The sequence below is a fragment of the Mobula birostris genome, chromosome 12 (genome assembly GCF_030028105.1).
Source record: "Mobula birostris isolate sMobBir1 chromosome 12, sMobBir1.hap1, whole genome shotgun sequence".
In the NCBI taxonomy this organism is placed as follows: Eukaryota; Metazoa; Chordata; class Chondrichthyes; order Myliobatiformes; family Myliobatidae; genus Mobula; species Mobula birostris.
The window spans coordinates 90,870,575-90,891,344 of NC_092381.1; the positions used below are offsets into that span (position 1 = coordinate 90,870,575).

The window sequence follows — 20,770 nt, forward strand, 5'->3', positions numbered from 1 at the left end:
CAGAAGTTTTCGGGTGACCCTGCCATAGTTGGATGCATCAGCAAGGGAGATGAGGTTGAGTACAGGGCTACGGTAGGAAACCTTGTCACATGGTGTGAGTAGAAATATCTGCAGCTTAATGTGAAAAAGACTAAGGAGCTGGTGGTAGACCTGAGGAGAGCTAAGGTACCAGTGACCCCTGTTTCCATCCAGGGGATCAGTGTGGACATGGTGGAGGATTACAAATACCTGGGGATATGAATTGACAATAAACTGGACTGGTCTAAGAACACTGAGGCTGTCTACAAGAAGGGTCAGAGCCGTCTGTATTTCCTGAGGAGACTGAGGTCCTTTAACATCTGCCGGATGATGCTGAGGATGTCCTACGAGTCTGTGGTGGCCAGTGCGATCATCTTTGCTGTTGTGTGCTGGGGCAGCAGGCTGAGGGTAGCAGACACCAACAGAATCAACAAACTCATTCGTAAGGCTAGTGATGTTGTGGGGATGGAACTGGACTCTCTCACGGTGGTGTCTGAAAAGAGGATGCTGTCTAAGTTGCATGCCATCTTGGTCAATGTCTCCCATCCACTGCATAATGTACTGGGTGGGCACAGGAGTACATTCAGCCAGAGACTCATTCCTCCGAGATGCAGCACAGAGTGTCATATGAAGTCATTCCTGCCTGTGGCCATCAAACTTTACAACTCCTCCCTTGGAAGGTCAGACACCCTGAGCCGATAGGCTGGTCCTGGACTTATTTCATAATTTACTGGCATAATTTACATATTACTATTTATTATTTATGGTGCAACTGTAACGAAAACCAATTTCCCCCGAGATCAATAAAGTATGACTATGACTATGACTATGACTCTCTCTCTGCCCCCTTCCCACTCAGAGACTCATATCAGAATCTGGTTTATCATCATTCACATTATGTTATGAAATTATTTTTTTTGTGGCTGCAGTATACTGCAATACATAAAATTACTTCAGTACTGTGCAAAAGTCTAAAGGACCCTAGCTATATACAATGTATGTGCCTAGGACTTTTGCACAGTACTGTATATGTTTAAAATACATTGGTCTTGTGATATGATAAGCTGTCAGGCAAATGTCAGAGTTTCTTTGCATGTTGACATTATGTTGTGACAGTAATAAAGAGTGACCGTTTTGACATCAGACTGATAGTACTCTATTGATTGATTTCAGCATTTGCCACAGGCAGTGGTCACAACTCATTGATTAAGAAATGACCATTGTGCAGACTCAAAAAATAGACACTAATTAAGTAAGTTAAGAGAAATTGTTTGAAATTGGCAGCGCACATTGAATGACTTCAAATTTGGAATCATGGAACTTAAACATAGCATGAATTAACTTAGATTCTGTCAGTGTCTCTTAAATCAACAGGAGATTAAATGATATATTTTATTAGGATATAATAGAGTCCATCAGAATTATTAAATTATAAATGTTAGAATTATTAATTATTATAAACCTGATGAATGTCTTTTAAGAGGAATCCTGGCGATTGATGGAAGGCTGACAGCTGACATCAGTGAGGTGTGGATTATTAGCAGATGGTCGCTGTTGGATTCTACAGAGTCATAGATTGACAGAAATACTTATTCAGCAGTTTGTTGAAGACATGAAGGTTATCAGAAAACTCTAGGGTGCTCTAAGCAACATCAAAAAGAATGGCAGTCGTTCATTTTATGAACAGATCCCCACTTAAACAATTAAGGAGCATACTTTGGTGAAAGGATTATTTTTTCACTGACTCTGCGTGCATTTGAAAGTTGTCTTCTGAGTGGTACACTGGCTACAATGTTTCAGTTTGGCTTTTCAGGGACAATAAAATGAATGAAGGATCTAGATCAGTGTTTCCCAACCCAACGAGCCCCACCAGCACCTTCATACTTGCTAGCTTCCCCCCCCCCCACCCCACCAGCATCTTCATACTTGCTAATGCTCCTCTTAATACTCTCTGGCAACACCCCCGCAGTGTAAAAACATGTGTACCATATGCTAACATAAGAAAAATGATTCTGCTCTAATTTTTTATTTGTCTTTAAACCTAGTTTACACAGTACCTATGCACTGTACAGCAGTTTTAATATCAAGATGATCCTTGAATTTGATGGTTTTCAGCAAGATTTGAAATATATATTTCAAGTTGTGAAAGCAAAATCCCCATGCATAACAACGTCCAAGTAGTTTCTGCTTTTTTAGAGTATGTGGTTCACAGTGTTCAACCTCTTTCAGCAAGGTAGGAGGATGGATATTTGGCCCTTTGGCTCTTCTCCAAAGACCAGGAAACTTCATATGACAGTGTAGTCACCTACCACAAAAGTTGACAGTTTTGAAAAGCATTTTTGCTTCATCATCATTTTGAATTTTGATAATTTCTTGTTGTAAGCTCTCTTCTTGTTCTTTCACTTTGCAAAGAAATAGGTTAATTACTCAGTCTGGAATTTTCAGATTGTTCAAATCCTTGAATCGATTCTGATAATCCTTCTTTAGTGATTGCAGGTCTAAGCAGTACTCCTGCAAAGCATTGTCTGTGAGAGAGAGTGCCATACTTTCCATGCAGGAAACTGTGAGAACATTCTTCTCCCAATATTTTGCATATATATTTGCATTTGTCCAATAAAGGTGGACACTGCACTTTTTGCCTGGATTAGATTGAAATTCTCACCCCACAGTTTCATACTTAGAATGTTCATTTTGTCATATAGATTGACTAGGTATGCCCACATATTTCCGTGTAGAAGATCAATTTTGTTTCCCAAGCTCTTGTCGACTTTGAGTAAAAATTCAAACAGTGTCAAAAAGATCAAAGAAACATTTTAAGCAGCAGCCTTTTGACAGCCCACACACTTCAGTGTGAAGAAGCAGGTGTTCAAACTTTTCATTGTTAACTTAGCGTAATATGAAATATTCTGCTATTTAATAGATTAACTTTAATTTTGTTGATAGCAGATATTTCAAGATTTATGCTTGAAAAAAGTTGCTGGCTGAGGTTTTTGGCTGCGAGATGTTGATGATGAATTACACAATAGATTGGAAACAGACTTGAAATTTATTTTTTCATAAATGACACTAACCAGCATGGCGACCTATCATATATGGTACTCCATCTGTTGCACAAGAAATCATGTTCCTAATTGGAGTACCTATCTTCTCAATAAACATTTTGAGCTCATTGTTGAATGATTCTCCTTTGATGTTTGGTTTCTAGTTTTTTACTAAAGATGATCTCTTCATAAACTTTTCCATTTTTGATCAACTGTGCATATGCCATTAGCAATGCCGCACTGTCTCACACCGTTGACTCATCCAGTTGTATCCCAAATTCTGTTTTGTGTAGCTCTGTGCATAGTTGATATTGATGTGTTCACTCATTTTGTCAGTATGACTAGCTATAGAATTATTACTCAGAGGAATTGATTTGAAAATATTGGTATCCATTTTGAGAACTGTGGTGAGCACTTCTGATACAGCAGGCATTATTAATCTTTCACCAACTGTATGAGATTTTCCTTAACAGGATTAGAAATCAAGGTTTCACTGTCTTCAGACTCATTGAGATCACACCATACGTATTTATCCGTCATTAATAGGGCTAAATAAAAATTAACACAAACTGGGAATACCTATCCGATGTTGTTGATGGCAGTGAATTGACACAGAAGGAATGATGGTAGCAGCACAATGACTAGGATTCAGATTGGAATCTGAATATTAGTTGGGATAGAGCTGGTGTTTGGCAAGCTACCTTAATTTTAATACTGTTCTGGTTTGCGCGATTAAGCAATCTCGTAAGGTCTTAAAATCTTCAAAGATGTTTCTTGACCACACATATGAAGCCGACGTTGCTTTGAATACCTCAAAAGGAATCCTCAGGTCAGCAGGTTCACTAATTGGCTCTATTTCATTGTTTGGTTCCAGCCAGCGCTGTTTTGTTGCACAACCTGCTTTCCATAGATCTGTAGAGAAAATTGAGAGAGTGTACTTGACTTAACAAATGTTAAATTGCATGAACTCATTCTGAAATGCAAGTCAAGGGGAACTTTTCAGCACCCTGGTTGCTAATTCATTTATCCCAAATAATGTTTGTTTGGTTGGTAAGGTCGGATGAGATTGCCGAGTTTTAGACGTGTCGTGCCGATGAGTGCTCACCACCTGCAGAGCTATGGTTCTTCCTGCATTCCAGTGCCTCATCCTTTCTTTTGGAAGTGCCTGCTCTACTCACAGTCAGTCAGCTCGTGTGCCTTAAATTAGGGAGCCGCTTACTGCCGACCCACCCAAGAATCTTGAGGGCCCCCTTACAATTTCTATTTCCCCAAATGTCCCCTTTGGACATGTAACTGCTCCTTGGGGATCACTGAGCTAGATAATGAGCAGCTAATCAGTAATCAGTTGTAGGTAAAGAATTACGAGTGAATAGAAATTGCACTTTAACAGCAGCACTTGTGCATACTTTATCTTGTCTTAGCATTGTTTAACTTGAAACGTTGAAGTCATATGAAGATGATCCAACTGAACAAATGACAGCACAATATTTAGCAATATTTCAATGCTTTTTCTAATTAATATAATTAAGGTTATTGATTTAGCATAGCAAACATGTGAAGTGTTTTTATATTGCTTGGGGTAATTATGCATGGAATGTTCACGACAATAATGGGCCATTGAGTCTGTGCAAGTGAGGCCCTTTCTTGACAGATTGATTCTGGGAATGCCAAGATTGTCATATATGCAATGATTAAACACACTGGGGTTGCATCAGTTATTAAAGTCAGAGGAGAATTGTGGAAAATCAAAGTTAGAATGGCTACAAGAAGGGGGAGTTATGTCTGACAAACATAAGGGTTATTTGAGGAATCCTTTTCATACCAGGCTTTCAACCTACTGTAAAGTAAATCTAACCCCTCCATTCTATTTTTCTTTCATAGAGTGTGGTGAATATTTAGACTGAACTCACAGTAGTGGAGACAGATACAATTACAATGCATTTGCACAAGTGCTTGGATAGGAGAGGGAAGGATATTGGCCTAAAATAGGGAAGTTAGATTAGCACAGATTGGCAAAGAAAAGGTGGGCTAATTTCTGTGCTGTGATTTCTATGATTTTATGGATAGCTGATTATTGGCACTGACTTGTTATACTAAGCTCCAACCTTACTTAATGGCGGAGTATGCACAATGTTTGACTGACCTGTTCCTCTTCCTCTAACTTTGAATCCCTTTTTCTCTCTAGCTTCCTTCTAACTGTATCTTCCACTCACTAGATCTGCTTTGTGTATTTAAATTAGTCCGTGAGCCAGAACCTCAAATTTGGGCCACTGGTACCCTCTGGGGGGAATAATTCTTATAGTGATTTTTGGCAAGGTATTTGGCACTAGTGCTAGAAAATATCTGATAGCGTTGCAGCAGTGGACTGGTTTTAATATCAGCACCAAGGACCAAGAACCAATCTCACAAGATATGGTTGGGTATCTGCCAACCATCAATTCACCAGCCACGGAGTTGACTACATTATTTGAAATCCTGAACCAATCAGAGCTAATCAGGAAGGAACTTCATCTAGAAACAATTGTGGTAGTCATGGATCAAGCACTCTATGCAAAAGCTAGGTACCTGTTTCCTTACTTTGCTCAGATGATGAACCTCCCAGAGAAAAATCCTTCTGTAACAGGCCAATTCTCAGTGCAGCTGTCAAGTAACAACCCCTTTGGGCAGATCCCTGTGGACCAGACTATTGAAACCATAGTGAACAAAGACACACAGATTCCTGGAGGCATATCACGGTTCAACCTGAATGCTGGAGCTATCAAGCATTACCACATAACAGCTGAGCACCGCAGTACATTCCCGGAACAGTTAAGGGAGATGGTGCAAGGCAACAAATCAGAGCTTTGTCATGTGGAGCTACAGCGGCCAAGAATCCAGAAAGATGAGGAAGCAGTTTCAGCAGTGGTTACCCTCATACATGAATGGGTCAACCCATTTGCAGAGCAGCGGGACCTCATTAGCATCTCAACACAAAGGCAGCCCCAAGGACATTGCCTCCAACCTGATGAAGGCATATGAGATTGGTAAGCAATGCTATGCAACCTTCAAGGATGAGAGACTAGAGGAAGACCCACCAGCAAAGAAATTCTATGACCCAATGAAAACCAACAGGCTGAAAATATTCAGTGATATGTGTAGGAAGAGAGAAGTGAAATCAAATGGGAGGGTGATCATCTTGAAAGCAGACAGGTATTTGTTTGGACGCATCATAGTGATGGCACAAGGGCGCAGTCTACGTATGGAGGATATCCTTTCTCATCCCCTTGGACCATTTCTCTGGGCTCTGTCCACACCAGAAGGATTGCTGAGAAAGATAAATAAAGCTACTTTAGCCACAACCTTGCAGAAAAATGTAGCAGTAGAAGAGTAACTCCCAGGAAACTCTGCTACAGTGGTTGGTGGAATGAACTTGGTCCAAAGAGTGAAAGGTGATCAAGTTACTTTCAGAGATGTTGCCACAACAATTCTTGATATGGCTCTGAGGGAAGGCAGTCAGAGTAGCAGAATAGATATTGTGTTCGACACATACAAGGAGAACTCTATCAAGAATAGTGAAAGATCTCTGCGGGGTGAAGAGACTGATCATGAGTTGGAAGGTATCACAGGCACACAGATGGTGAGGCAGTGGAGGAGCTTCCAGATCAAAGTCAGTAACAAAAATAGTCTCATTAGCTTCAGAGTCCATGAATGGAGGAAAGCAGAGTATAGAGCAAAGCTACAGGAGAAGATTCTGTATGCAACTGTGAATGACAAATGTTACAGAATCACATCTCAAGACAGTGAGGAGGTGTCAGCTCATCAGTGTCAACAAGAAGAAGCAGATGGCCGCCTACTGTTCTCCATGCTGCCCATGACACAAGAGAGGGATACCAATCTGTAGTGATCTGCTCAGAAGACACAGATGTCTTTATCATGTCTTTAGCATTTTGTGACAAGATTGAGGCCCCATTGTTCCAGAAGTGTGGCACTAGAACCTGTACAAGGCTTGTAGACATCAGGAAGGTTGCTACCACTGTTGGCATAGAGGTCTGTAGGGCTCTCATCGGGTTGCACGCATATACAGGATGTGACACTGTAAGTGCTTTTGCAGGCAAAAGGAAGACAAGTGTCCTAAAACTTCTGACCAGCAACAGGGAAACCCAAGACACATTCTTAGAGTTGGGTCAGGAATGGGACCTCTCCCCAGAACTGATGGACAAACTGGAGGCATTTACATGTTTCCTGTATGCCCCAAAAGCATCGACCACCAAGGTCAATGAGCTGAGGTATCACCTTTTCTGTGCCAAAAAAGGTGAAATCGAAAGTCGTCAACTTCCACCATGCAAGGACTGCTTAACAAAACATGCACAGTGAGCCAACTACCAGGCTGGTATATGGAGAAGATGTTTGGAGAAAGACCCATAAGTGCCAAGCCCTGTTGGCAGAGGATGGAAGATGTAGGGAGACTAGGGGAAGCTGAACAGTTGGGGTGCACTGGATGGAAGGCCAGCCAGCACCTGATGCCGTCCTGGATCTACTGGCCTGTAACTGTCCAAAGAAATGTTCACTCCCAAGATGCATGTGTGTTGCAAATGGCGTCAGGTGTACTGACATTTGTAGACTGGCAGACTGTGAGAACCAGGCATCCACCTCAGAGAGTGTGGAAAGTTCAGAGGAAGATGTGGAAGACGTAGAAGACTTGGAAAATTATTATGATTATTAATAGGTTATGAAAGTATGGAAAACAAAGTATGGAAAGCAGTCTTTGATTAAATATATTCATTTTACAACCAAATGGGGCCTAGGTTATGGCTGTGTGGAACCCCACATTTGAATTATTGTATTATAATTCTATATGCTATGGCAAAAGCTTAAGATTGTTTTGATTTGATACAACAATATGGAAAATATCATGACATTGATAAAACTCCAGAAATCTCTCCAGATGAGGTTTTTAACCTTTTTTTGGGGGGAGGGTAACATTTTCTGCTGTACTGATGTTAATTTGGAATATATACAAAAAGTGATTACTTATTTGAAGTAATAAAGCTACTACTGGTGCAATGCTATCACATATTTTCTAACTCTAGAGATGTATACCTTGCCAAAAATCATGATGAGCATTATTCCCCTCAGATGGTACCGGCCAACCCTACTGGATCACGGACTAAGTGTTCCACATTCAAACTATTATTAAGTTATGAGTCTTTCCAAAGTTGCTGACAATTTTTTTCAATGTTTTATGCTTGATCATCTGTTGTTCTGGTGAATCCCTACATGTAGAAAGACCTTTATGATATTTATTCCAGCAAGTGCTTTTGTATTCTTCAAGACCTTTGTCTTTTTTATTCCTGAAACAAGCCTCTGTAAGTGTCATCTATTATCTATGAAATCTCAAAAACATTGAGCACATTGATCACTTGAGCCTCTTTATCTCTTTTCATCCATGTAAAGAACAGTAATAGTTTTCCTTCCCTGCAGAAGCTGTTTTACTGTCCTTGTAAATTCTATGCTCAGAAATGCCCTGAAGCTTAGTTTTCTTGCAGAAAGGAACTTAGATCAATAATTACAATACTATCATGGTCCCATAAAAGATAACTAAGTAATTTCACTGGTGCATGTTGCATTTTCTTGATAATTAATTTGCATGTACTTCTATTTAATCTGCATCTGTACCAATAAAGATGTTGCTTTCCTGCCACTTTAAGAATAAAAGTATCAATCATTTCATCAAATTGTCTTGTCTGATTAATCAGAAATCATTCAGCAATAGTGTGTCTCCTATCATGATTGCCCTTCAAATGAAAAGCTTGCGTTTTTCTTTGATTTCACATTTATATGTTAAACCAGCATTTTTTTTTATTAATGCATCACTTACTAATATACTAGTTATGTAATTCAATAGTATTAAGTGGGATCACTGATGCTGGTTATTTGTGTTCATTTACCATTTTACCATTTAAGTTCAATTAGATCCTGTACTTTCCTGGATAGTGGTTTACTCTGCAGTACCATTGTCCATCATGTATGACAATGATTTGCCTGCTATTTTGCAGACATAAATCTATTTAAAGGTCTGTTCTGCAGGTTCAGCTGCTCGTTCAAGATTCAAGATTGTTTAATGTCATTTCCCGTACATTAGTGTGAAGGACTACAAAATAATTGTTACTCTGGATCTGATGCAGCATACAAAAAACACAATATATAAAGGACACAAAAATAGTAATAGAAACACACAATAATTATAGATAACTAATATGCAGAGATAGATTGTATGTCCATGAAGTAATGCTAGGCTGTACGTACATAATATAATAAAGTAGTACTGGAGTTAGTGGGTGGAGGTGTTGATCAACCTTACTGCTTGGAGGAAGTACCTGTTTCTGAATCTGATGGTCCTGGTGTAGGTGCTACGTAGCCTCCTCCCTCATGGGAGTGGAACAAACAAGTTCATGAGCATGGTGGGTGGGATGCTTCATGACGTCACTGGCCCTTTGCCGGCACAGTTCTGTACATTACTGTATGTCCTTGATGACAGGTAGGCTGGTGCCAGTTTTGAGTACCTGTTGTAGAGTTTTCATGTCTGCTGCGGTGCAGTTTCTGCACCATGCAGTGATGCATTTTGTTAAGATGGCCTCTACTGCACATTTTGTTAGGATGTCCACATTCCAGCTCCTTCAGCCTCCTCAGAAAGTAAAGATGCTGGTGAGCTTTCCTGACTGTGTAGGATGTCTTATCGGGCCATGACAGGTTGTGTGTGATGTGCACTCCCAAGTTTGAAATTGCTTGCAGTTTCCAATGCTGTGCTGCTGACATAATGTGGGATCTGCGTAGTGTGAGTTCTCCGGAAGTTGATAACCAACTTCTTTGTTTTGTTAACATTAAGAAGGAAGTTATTTATCTGCCACCAGGCTCGAGTGCTTCCATCTCCTCTCTATAAACAGTCTCATCTTTGTTGGTGATGAGTTCCGCCACTGTCATGTCATCAGTCAACTTGACGATGTGATTCCTCCATTTAGCCATTTAGTCATGTGTGAGCCGGTTGTACAGCAATGGGCTCAGACAAGGCCCTGGAGGGGCACCCAGGTTTTGGACAATAGGGAAGCAGGAATGGTTGGGCATCCTGACTATCTGAGGTCTGTTCGTCAGGAAGTCCAGAACCCAGTGATGTATTTAGACAAAGGGTATGAGTTCGTTTACCAAGATCTGTGCGCAATGGTGTTGAATGCCAAACTGAAATTCTGACATGCTGGAAACCCGAAGTAAAAGAAGAAAATGCTGGGAACAGTCAGCAGGTGAGGCACCATCTGTGGAAAGAGAAACAGTAACCGTTCTTCATCAGGGTCCTTCATGAGAACATTAGAAGCTTCACAAAGCCAAAGCACAAACTGTTTCTTTTTGCATAGATACTGCCCGACCTGCTGAGTTTTTCCACACTGTAAATAAATATTACTTGGTATTTATCACAAACTTCTCCTTACTTCTGATCCTGTAGCGTTGTACCCTACTGTCTGGATATGTTCAGAACTATTGCTGTGGATTGAATGTTTTTGTCTGTGACTTAATTTTTATGTTCTCTGCAGTACAGAATCACAATCAGGTTTATTATCACTGACCTACTTTATGAAATTTGTTGCTTTGCAGCACCAGTGCAAAGTAATATATTTAAAAAGCACTACGAATTACAACAAGAACTATTTAAAAATAATTTGTGCAAAAGGAAAGCAAAATAGCACTTCTCTCCCTTTTCTCAATCTCTCTGTATCCACCTCGGGAGACAGGCTATCCACTGGTATATTTTACAAACCTACTGACACCCACACTTACCTTGACAATACCTCTTCTCACCCTGTCACTTGTATAATTGCTATTCTCATCTCTCAGTTCCTCGGACTCTTCTGCAACTGTTCCTGTGATGAGACTTTCCATTATAGAACATCTGAGATGTCCACTTTTTGAAAGAATGGGTTTTCCCTTCTACTGCCATGGATGCAGCCTTCATCCACATCTCCATTTTCACACATCTGCCCTCCCTCCATCCATCCTTGTCCTTCCCTATCACCCCATGAGCCTCTGTATTCAGCATATCATTCTGCATAAATTAAACCATCTCCAGTGGCATCCAACCACTAAACACATTTTTTTGCTGCATGCTCTCTCTGCTTTCCATAGGGATTGTTCTCTCCTTGACTCCCTTGTCCACTCATCCTTTCCCATAGAGCTCCCTCATGGCACTTATCCCTACAAACCTGCTACACCTGCCCTGTCACCATCATATTCAGGGCCCCAAACCATCCTTCTAGGTGAGCCAAAACCTCACCTGTCAGGGTCATCTATTGCAGCTGGTGCTTCTGGTGGGAACTCCTGTATGTCAAGTAAACACATTGCATATTAGGGACTCCTTTGTCGGGCACTTTCATTCTGTCTGCTGCTAAAGGCGGGATATCCCAGTTGCTACCATTTTATTTCAACTTTCCATTCCCATTCTAACATGTCTGTCCATGGCCTTCCCTAATGCCAGGATGAGGTCAAACTCAGGTTGTTGGAACAACACCTTGTATTCCGTTTGGATAGCCTCCAACATTCTCTACCTTCCAGTGATTTCTCTCCCCAGCCTTCTCGTTTTCCATTTTCCTATTCGTTTTACCCCTTCTCCTCACCTGAAAATCACTTCTTTCTAGTTCCTCTCCTCCCCTTTATTCCATGGTCCACTGTCCTCTCCTATTCGATTCCTCCTTCAGCCCTTATGATTGGCGTGTAACCTCCTCCCAGATTCTTACTCCATTCCCTGTCTCCAACCCAATCACCTTCCCCCCTCACCTGTTATCACCCATTATGTGCAGGTCTGTACTCCTTCCCTTCTCCCTGATGTATTATCCTAGCTTCTGCCCTCTTTCTTTCCAGTCCTGATGAAAGATCTCAGCTTGAAATGGCACCTATTCATCCCCTTCCATAGGTGGTGCATGACTATCTGAGTTCTTCTAGCATTTTGAGTGTGTCACTCAAAATAATGAGGTAGGGTTCACGGACCATTCAGAAATTTGATGGTGGAAGAGAAGAGGCCATTCCTAAAGTGTGAGTGTGCATCTTCAGGCCTTTTCCCCGATAATATTAATTCTCTGGCAAAGATGTGATCGGTAGGTGAGAAGCCTTCAAAGAAGAAATTTTGAGAGTGCAGAGCTTGTATGTTCCTGTCAGGATAAAGGCAAAGTGAATAGGAATAAGGAACCTTGGTTCTCAAGGGATATTGCAACTCTGATAAAGAAGAAGAGAGAGTTGTATGACATGTATAGGAAACGGAGTAAATAAGGTGCTTGAGGAGTATAAAAAGTGCATGAAAATACTTAAAAAGGAAATCAGGAGGGCTAAAAGAAGACATGAGGTTGTCTTGGCAGTCAAAGTGAAGGATAATCCAAAGAGTTTTTACAAGTATATTAAGAGCAAAAGGATTGTAAGGGATAAAATTGGTCCTCTTGAAGATCAGAGTGGTCGGCTATGTGCGAAACCAAAAGAAATGGGGGAGGTCATAAATGGGTTTTATGCATCTGTATTTACTAAGGAAACTGGCATGAAGTCTATGGAATTGAGGGAATCAAGTAGTGAGATCATGGAAACTGTACAGATTGAAAAGGACGATGTGCTTGCTGTCTTGAGGCAAATTAAAGTGGATAAACCTCCGGGACCTGACAGGGTGTTCCCTCGGACCTTGAAGGAGACTAGTGTTGAAATTGCAGGGGCCCTGGCAGATATATTTAAAATGTCGGTGTCTATGGGTGAGGTGCTGGAGGATTGGAGAATTGGAGAATTGCTCATGTTGTTCCGTTGTTTAAAAAAGGATCGAAAAGTAATCCGGGAAATTATAGGCTGGTAAGTTTGACGTCCGTAGTGGGTAAGTTATTGGAGGGAGTACTAAGAGACAGAATCTACAAGCATTTGGATAGACAAGGACTTATTACAGAGAGTCAACATGGCTTTGTGCATAGTAGGTCATGTTTGACCAATTTATTGGAGTTTTTCGAGGAGGTTACCAAGAAAGTGGATGAAAGGAAGGCAGTGGATGTCGTCTACATGGACTTTGGTAAGGCCTTTCACAAGGTCCCGCATGGGAGGTTAGTTAGGAAAATTCAGTTGCTAGGTATACATGGAGAGCTGGTAAATTGGATCAAACATTGGCTCAATGGAAGAAGACAAAGAGTGGTAGTAGAGAATTGCTTCTCAGAGTGGAGGCCTGTGACTAGTGGTGTGCCACAGGGATCAGTGCTGGGTCCATTGTTATTTGTCATCTATATCAATGATCTGGATGATAATGTGGTAAATTGGATCAGCAAATTTGCTGATGATACAAAGACTGGAGGTGTAGTAGACAGTGAGGAAGATTTTCAGAGCCTGCAGAGGGACTTGGACCAGCTGGAAAAATGGGCTGAAAAATGGCAGATGGAGTTTAATACAGACAAGTGTGAGGTATTGCACATTGGAAGGACAAACCAAGGTAGAACATACAGGGTTAATGGTAAGGCACTGAGGAGTGCAGTAGAACAGAGGGATCTGGGAATACAGATACAAAATTCCCTAAAAGTGGCGTCACAGGTAGATAGGGTCATAAAGGGAGCTTTTGGTACATTGGCCTTTATTAACCAAAGTATTGAGTATAAGGGCTGGAATGTTATGATGAGGTTGTATAAGGCATTGGTGAGGCCGAATCTGGAGTATTGTGTTCAGTTTTGGTCACCAAATTACAGGAAAGATATTAATAAGGTTGAAAGAGTGCAGAGTAGGTTTACAAGGATGTTGCCGGGACTTGAAAAACTCAGTTACAGAGAAAGGTTGAATAGTTTAGGACTTTATTCCCTGGAGCGTAGAAGAATGAGGGGAGATTTGATGGAGGTATAAAAAATTATGATGGATATAGATAGAGTGAATGCAAGCAGGCTTTTTCCACTGAGGTAAGGGGAGAAAGAAACCAGAGGACATGGGTTAAGGGTGAAGGGGGAAAAGTTTAAAGGGAACATTAGCGGGGGGCTTCTTCACACAAAGAGTGGAGGGAGTGTGGAATGAGTTGCCAGACAAGGGGGTAAATACGGGTTCTTTTTTAACATTTAAGAATAAATTGGACAAATACATGGATGGGAGGTGTATGGAGGGATATGGTCCGTGTGCAGGTCAGTGGGACTGGGCAGAAAATGGTTCGGCACAGCAAAGAAGGGCCAAAAGGTCTGTTTCTGTGCTGAATCTTTTCTATGCTTTCTATGGTTTCTATAAGAGGATACAGGTGTCCCCCGCTTTTTGAACGTTCGCTTTACAAAACTTCACTGTTACGAAAGACCTACATTAGTACCCTGTTACGAAAAAAATCAGCGCGCCCCCCGAGCAGGCGCTCTCCCCCGGATTCGGAATGGCATTGCTTTAACACGTGCTTGTGAACAGCCATTTGTAAGATGAGTTCTGAGGTATTGGAAAAGCCTGAAAAAGCTTGTAAGGGTGTTACACTTAGTGTAAAACTAGACATAATTAAGCGTTTTGATCGTGGTGAAAGAAGTAAGGACAATGTGAGTTTGGCTTTTGGAAGCTGATGAAGATGAAGTTGAAGAGGTTTTGGCATCCCATGACCAAGAACTGATAGATGAAGAGCTGATGCAATTGGAAGAGGGAAGGATAACAATCGAAACCGAATGAGTAATGATAAAGTACAACTTTAATTTTGAAAGGTTATGTCGGTTTAGGGGATATTTGCAGGATGGTTTGAGTGCTTACAAAGAACTGTATGATAGAAAAACGCGTGAGGCTCAGCAGTCAAGCAAGCCTTCCACATCAGCCACAGCAGACGATGAACCTCGACCTTCGACATCAAGGCGTGCAGTCATAGGAGAAGATGAGCCGGCTGCTCTAATGGAAACAGACGACGATGAGATGACACCCCAGTGTCCTACCACCCCAACCCTCGGGCCACGGACAGATACCGATTCGTGGAGAATGCAGCGGTAGCTGGGAGGCACACTACACATCTTTAAGAAAAAAGCCGAAATAAATGTGCTAATTAATTAGGTGCTACCCAACACGTAAATATCGGCCCAGTTCAGAGGCGATGCAATCAGCAATCGGCACTGATCTGGGCTGACAATTACGTGTCGGGTGGCATGTAATTAATTAGCACGTTTACTTCGGCTTTTTACTTAAAGATGTGCTGTGCGCCTCCCGGCTACCGCTGGACCCCTGCATGCTTCGCGGCAATGTATCGGTCAGCAGCCTGGAGGGTGGGGGCCACTGCAACACCCCAGCCTGCGATGACTCAGTCTAACACACCATCATCAGTGTGCTCTGCACTGTCTTCCCAATTCCAGTAAGTGATACTACACTGTACATACATTGTTTCTACTTTATATAGGCTGTGTATTTTTACGTGTTATTTGGTATGATTTGGCAGCTTCATAGCTTAAAGATTACTGGAGAGAGTGTTTTTGCCAACAGCGCTTGCGTGAGATTTTCTGCCGAGAGCGCTTGCGTGAGATTTTCGCTTCGGAGAACAGTGCCGGCAATGATTGTGGAAAAGTATTTCTCCTTTATATAGGCTGGGTATTTATCATATCATTCCTGCTTTTACTATATGTTACTGTTATTTTAGATTTTATGTGTTATTTGGCATGATTTGGTAGGTTATTTTTGGGTCTGCGAACACTCCCAAAATGTTCCCATATAAATAAATGGTAATTGCTTCTTCGCTTTACGACATTTCAGCTTATGAACCCTTTCATAGGAACACTCTACTTTCAGATGGCGGGGGATACCTGTATATCCTGGGTGGTGAGGATCCTTAATGATGTATGCTGCCTTCTTGATGCACCACCTTTTGAAGGTGTCTTCCATGATAGATATACTAATAAGAGTCCTCTGGATTTTGGAACAATTTTTACCTGTTTATCAACCTTTTTATATTTATCAGCATTGCCCTTTTATATAAATAAAACAACCAAAATTTTATGGAATGTTGAGGTAGTAATCAGGTCAATCCATAAAATATATTATAAGCAAAATGACAGGATTGTTCAAACAATAGCCTGGTCTGTCACTGTTTCAAAATACTTAGAATGTAAATCAACTCCCTATTTATCAAGCTTAAGATTTTATTAACTTGACATGGAGAATTGTTAAATGACTCTACACTCATCCCTCTGACTGAATCTACAAAGAGCAAGTTATATTTCAAAAACTGAAACTACTCACACTCCACAATCAATCTTTCAATGTGCATGATTTCTCTGTGGCTGCATAGGTTGTCAAAGGTGTTCTACTCAGCGGTCCCCAAACACCGGGCCGCAAAGCATGTGCTACCGGGCCGCGAGGGAACGACGTGATTTGGCGATAGGAGTCAGCTGCACCTTTCCTCATTCCCTGTCAGGCCCACCGTTGAACTTGTACACACGCGAGATGATTACCCACGCATCATCCATGTCAGCGCGGGAAGAAGATCAACTCCTCCAGCTTGCAAATGATGGCAGGCTGAAAAGTATGTTTGACATAACATCTCTGCTGGCATTCTGGATCAAAGTCAAGGCTAAGTATCCTGAGATAGCCACAAAAGCACTGAAAACATTGTTTCCATTTCCAACATATCTCTGCGAAACGGGTTTACTGCAATGAATGCAACGAAAAAAAAATTGCGGAATAGACTGGACATAAGGAACCCCCTTCGAGTATCACTGTCTCCCATCACCCCTCGATGGGATCATCTTGTTGCAGGGAAACAAGCCCAGGGCTCCCACTGATTCAGCGATATTAGTGTGTTGCAATGATTTTATATGCTCATACGAGGAAAATATGCGCTGTGTGCTTAATATCCAAACGTTACTTAAAATGTTATGATGCTATTGACTTATAAGTGACTTATAATTGACTTACCATTATATTCATGCGAGGAAAATATGTGCTGTGTGTTTAATATTAAATTCATTAGATAATCCCTTTTAGAAACACAATTGAGTGTATTAGCCACTTATAGGTGACTTGCAGTTGACTTATCACCTATATTCTGGTCGTGATTAACCCCCCCCCCCCATGCCAACTGTCCCGTATTAGCCCGGACATCCCATATATTGGGCTAAATTGGTTTGTCCCATATGGGACCGCCCTTGTCCCGTTTTTCCCCTGCTAAGGTAGAGCATTCCTATGAAACCTTGCATGCCAAAATGGCGTAAAACGAAGAAGCAATTACCATTAATTTATATGGGAAAAAATTTTGAGCGTTCCCAGACCCAAAAAATAACCTAGCAAATCATACCAAATAACACATTAAATGCATCCGTTAGTCCTGCGAGACCATGGATCTGCACCTGGAAAGTCTTCACTCTCCAGGGCGCAGGCCTGAGCGAGGTTGTATGGAAGACCAGCAGTTGCCCATGCTGCAAGTCTCCCCTCTCCACGGCACCAATGCTGTCCAAGGGAAGGGCATTAGGACCCATACAGCTTGACACCAGTGTCGTCGCAGAGCAATGTGTGATTAAGTGCTTTCTCAAGGACACAACACATTGCCTTGGCTGGGGCTCAAACTCATGACCTTCAGGTCGCTAGTCCAATGCCTTAACCACTTGGCCACATGCCCACAAATAACACATAAAATCTAAAATAACACTAGTAAAAGCAGGAACGACATGATAAATACACAACCTATATAAAGTAGAAATAATGTATATACAATGTAGTTGCACTGAACAGAATCGCCAAAAATGATTTGTAGAAAAATTCGGCATGTACACACATGCGCACACAGATGCCCGCACAAGGCTTCACGGTCATGGTAGTCTTTCTCGGGGTAAACACAAGTGTCCCATATTTGACTGCTACTCTTGTCTGTGGGCAACCCTACACCCCCCCACCCTCCCCCCAGCCGGTCTGCAAGAATATTGTCAATATTAAACCGGTCTGCGGTGCAAAAAAGGTTGGGGACCCCTGTTCTACTTCCTTCCCATGTTCCAAAGCCGTGCTGGCGTTAGGGGAATTGTTTGCCTCAAGTATGTTTAGTAAGAGTGGTGGAATCTGGTTGAGTTGATGGGCATAAGAGGAGAATCAACAGGGTGCCGGATGACTGACAAACTGGATGGGCCAAAGGGGCTTTTTTATCCGTGATGTGTGATCAAATGAAAGTCAGTAAAGCCTGCAGATGCTGTCAGTCTGAAATAAAAATAGAGCATAGTGGAAACACTCAGCAGGTCAGGCAGTATATATAGAAAAACATAGCTAGTATTTTAAATCAAAGAATTTGAATTCCAACCAATGGCCCCCAATCTGAAACATTAATACTGCTTCTTTCCACAGATTTTGCCCGTTCTATTGAGTGTTTCCAGTATGTTCCTATTTTTGATCCTATAACACCTTTGTTATTCTCTTTAAAGCAACTTGCCGAATTGAAGAAAAGTTCAAAGTTCAAAGTAAAATATATTATCCGTGTACATACAATCCTAAGATTCTTTTCTGCGGATATACTTAGCAAATCTATAGAGCAGTAACTGTAAACTGCAAACAACAGGAACTGTTAACTGTGCAAGTGAAGATATAAATAAATAGTAATAAATAATGAGCATGAAATAATAATATAACAGAGTCCTCAAATGAGTGTAGCTTCCCCTTTTGTTAAAGAGCCTGATGATTGAGGGGTAGTAACTATTCATGAACCCTGTGCAAGTCCTAAGGCACCTGTACCTTCCACCTGAGCAGCAGCAAGAAAAGAGCATGGCCTGGGTAGTGGGGATCTTTGGTGATTGATGCTGATTTTCTACAGCAATGCTTCATTGTAGCTGTGCTCAATGATTGGAAGGGTTTTTCCTGTGATGTACTGGGCCAAATCCACTATCTTTTGTAGGATTTTCTGCTCAAAGGTGTTGGTACATAATTAGGAAATAATATATTATCATTGTCCAAGAAATGGCTAGTCGTGTCTTTAGTTCACAAATCATCCTTTATAGACCATAAAGTGCAAGATAACAGAAGGCAGCCCTGTGCATTGGAAAAGAAACATGAAAATGGCATCCCTTAACTGGAAGCACATTTTTTTAAAAAAAAACTTCTTTGCACGATATGGTCATTGATAACCGTGCCACGTTTGTGGTCCAATACTTCTGTCCCAAAACTGAAGAGATAGTTGCAGAGCAATTGCAGGCCAGGTAAAGACAATAGATTCCCTTCTCTGAGGGACATTACTGAACCAAATGAGTTTTTATAACACTCCATTAATTTAATTGCTCACTGAGACAACTTCCTCAAAAAGAGTTAAACCAAGATTTATTTAATGATTTGAATTCAAATTCCTTAGCTGAGAATTTCTAATATTGAGAGTTTTGACAGTTCAATCAATTAGTTGCTATACGATTGCACAGCAATAATGAATATTGTAGATGGTGTATTTAAATAAGATTAAAATAGATTAAATTGTATGGTATTGTAAATCTGTGTACTGTGGGTCTTTAACTTCCCATGCTCAGAAATGCTTGTATTTCCTAAGCATTTGTACGCTTTTTGTTGTATTTTTCAGGTTTACCTACACTCTAGGAGAAGGAATGTGGCTGCCACTTAGTAAAAGCTTTGTCATTCCTCCAGCTGAACTTGCAATCAACCCTTCAGCTAAATGCAAGACAGACATGACAGTGATGGAAGATGCAGTTGAGGTCAGGTAAGCAAGAGTGAGAGTTTTCCAGATTAGAATCATTTAATCTTTGCCTAAATCTGATCGATTTACTACTTATGCAAGCTTGGGCATTCCTGATACCTTCAACTTGAAATGGAATGACTAAAGAGAGATCAAGTACGTATAATGAAATGGGAAACCTTGCAGTGATTAAATTGTTACTTCAGTTGTCATTAAACGAGTCATTCATTTCAAGCTAAAGTTTAATTGTCACTCAACCATACACACGTATGCAGCTGAATGAAACTGATCCTCCAGGACCAAGGTACAACACAGTACATACAGTCACATACATCACACAGCAAATATAGTTATGATGGCACACACAGGCCCAAAAATAATTTTAACCCAATTCCCTGAGTGGCACGGCCTGAAGATTGATGGTGCATGGGAAGTTATCCTGGAGCCATGTTTCTACCAGAACAAATACGCAGCAGTTCCTCATCTTGTGCTGGGATAGCTGTAGATTAAGACAATCCAGCTTGTCTTCCAGGGAGCGAGAAATAGAGAACAGCACTGACAGGAGAGCTACCTACAGGTGCTAGCCTACAACGCAGCATGGATTCCAGTGCTTATTTCTCTTTTGGTTATTTTATAAAGTTTGACAATGATTTCTACCCAATGTGATCTCTGTCATATTGCAAGAGACATAAATCTACTTATTCCACATATTGTGCAGCAGAAAATTAGCAATGTGAGTGATAAATCGGCCTCTATTATAAGGAGATTTGAGTACGAAAATAGGAATTTTTTACTACAATTATTTAAGGTCTTGGTGATAACACACTGAGTATTGTACAATTTCGGCCTTTTTGACTAAGGCTACAATGCATTCGCTCTATCACAGGGATCAATCCGAGACAGAGAGCCCATTAAATCAGAAATCAAGCAGGCCAGCCTCCATTTTCTTGGATTTATAACATTTAGAGCTGATTTTAATGACACATACACCCAATGGCCACTTTTTTATTTCACTTGTTAACCTGTTTGTTAATACAGATATCTAATCAGCCAATTATACAGCAGCAACTCATTACATAAAAACATGCAAACATTGTCA

The 20,770-nt window shown here is 41.0% G+C and overlaps 1 protein-coding gene across 1 annotated transcript in view; it reads left to right on the forward strand.

The window, feature by feature from the left end:
* astn1 (astrotactin 1) overlaps positions 1-20,770 on the forward strand; it is a 2,762,425-nt gene that overhangs the window by 1,599,644 nt on the left and 1,142,011 nt on the right. The window contains exon 11 of the mRNA XM_072274559.1: positions 19,558-19,695. Within this exon, the coding sequence (XP_072130660.1) occupies positions 19,558-19,695 (138 nt within the window). The remainder of the gene's footprint in view (positions 1-19,557; positions 19,696-20,770) is intronic.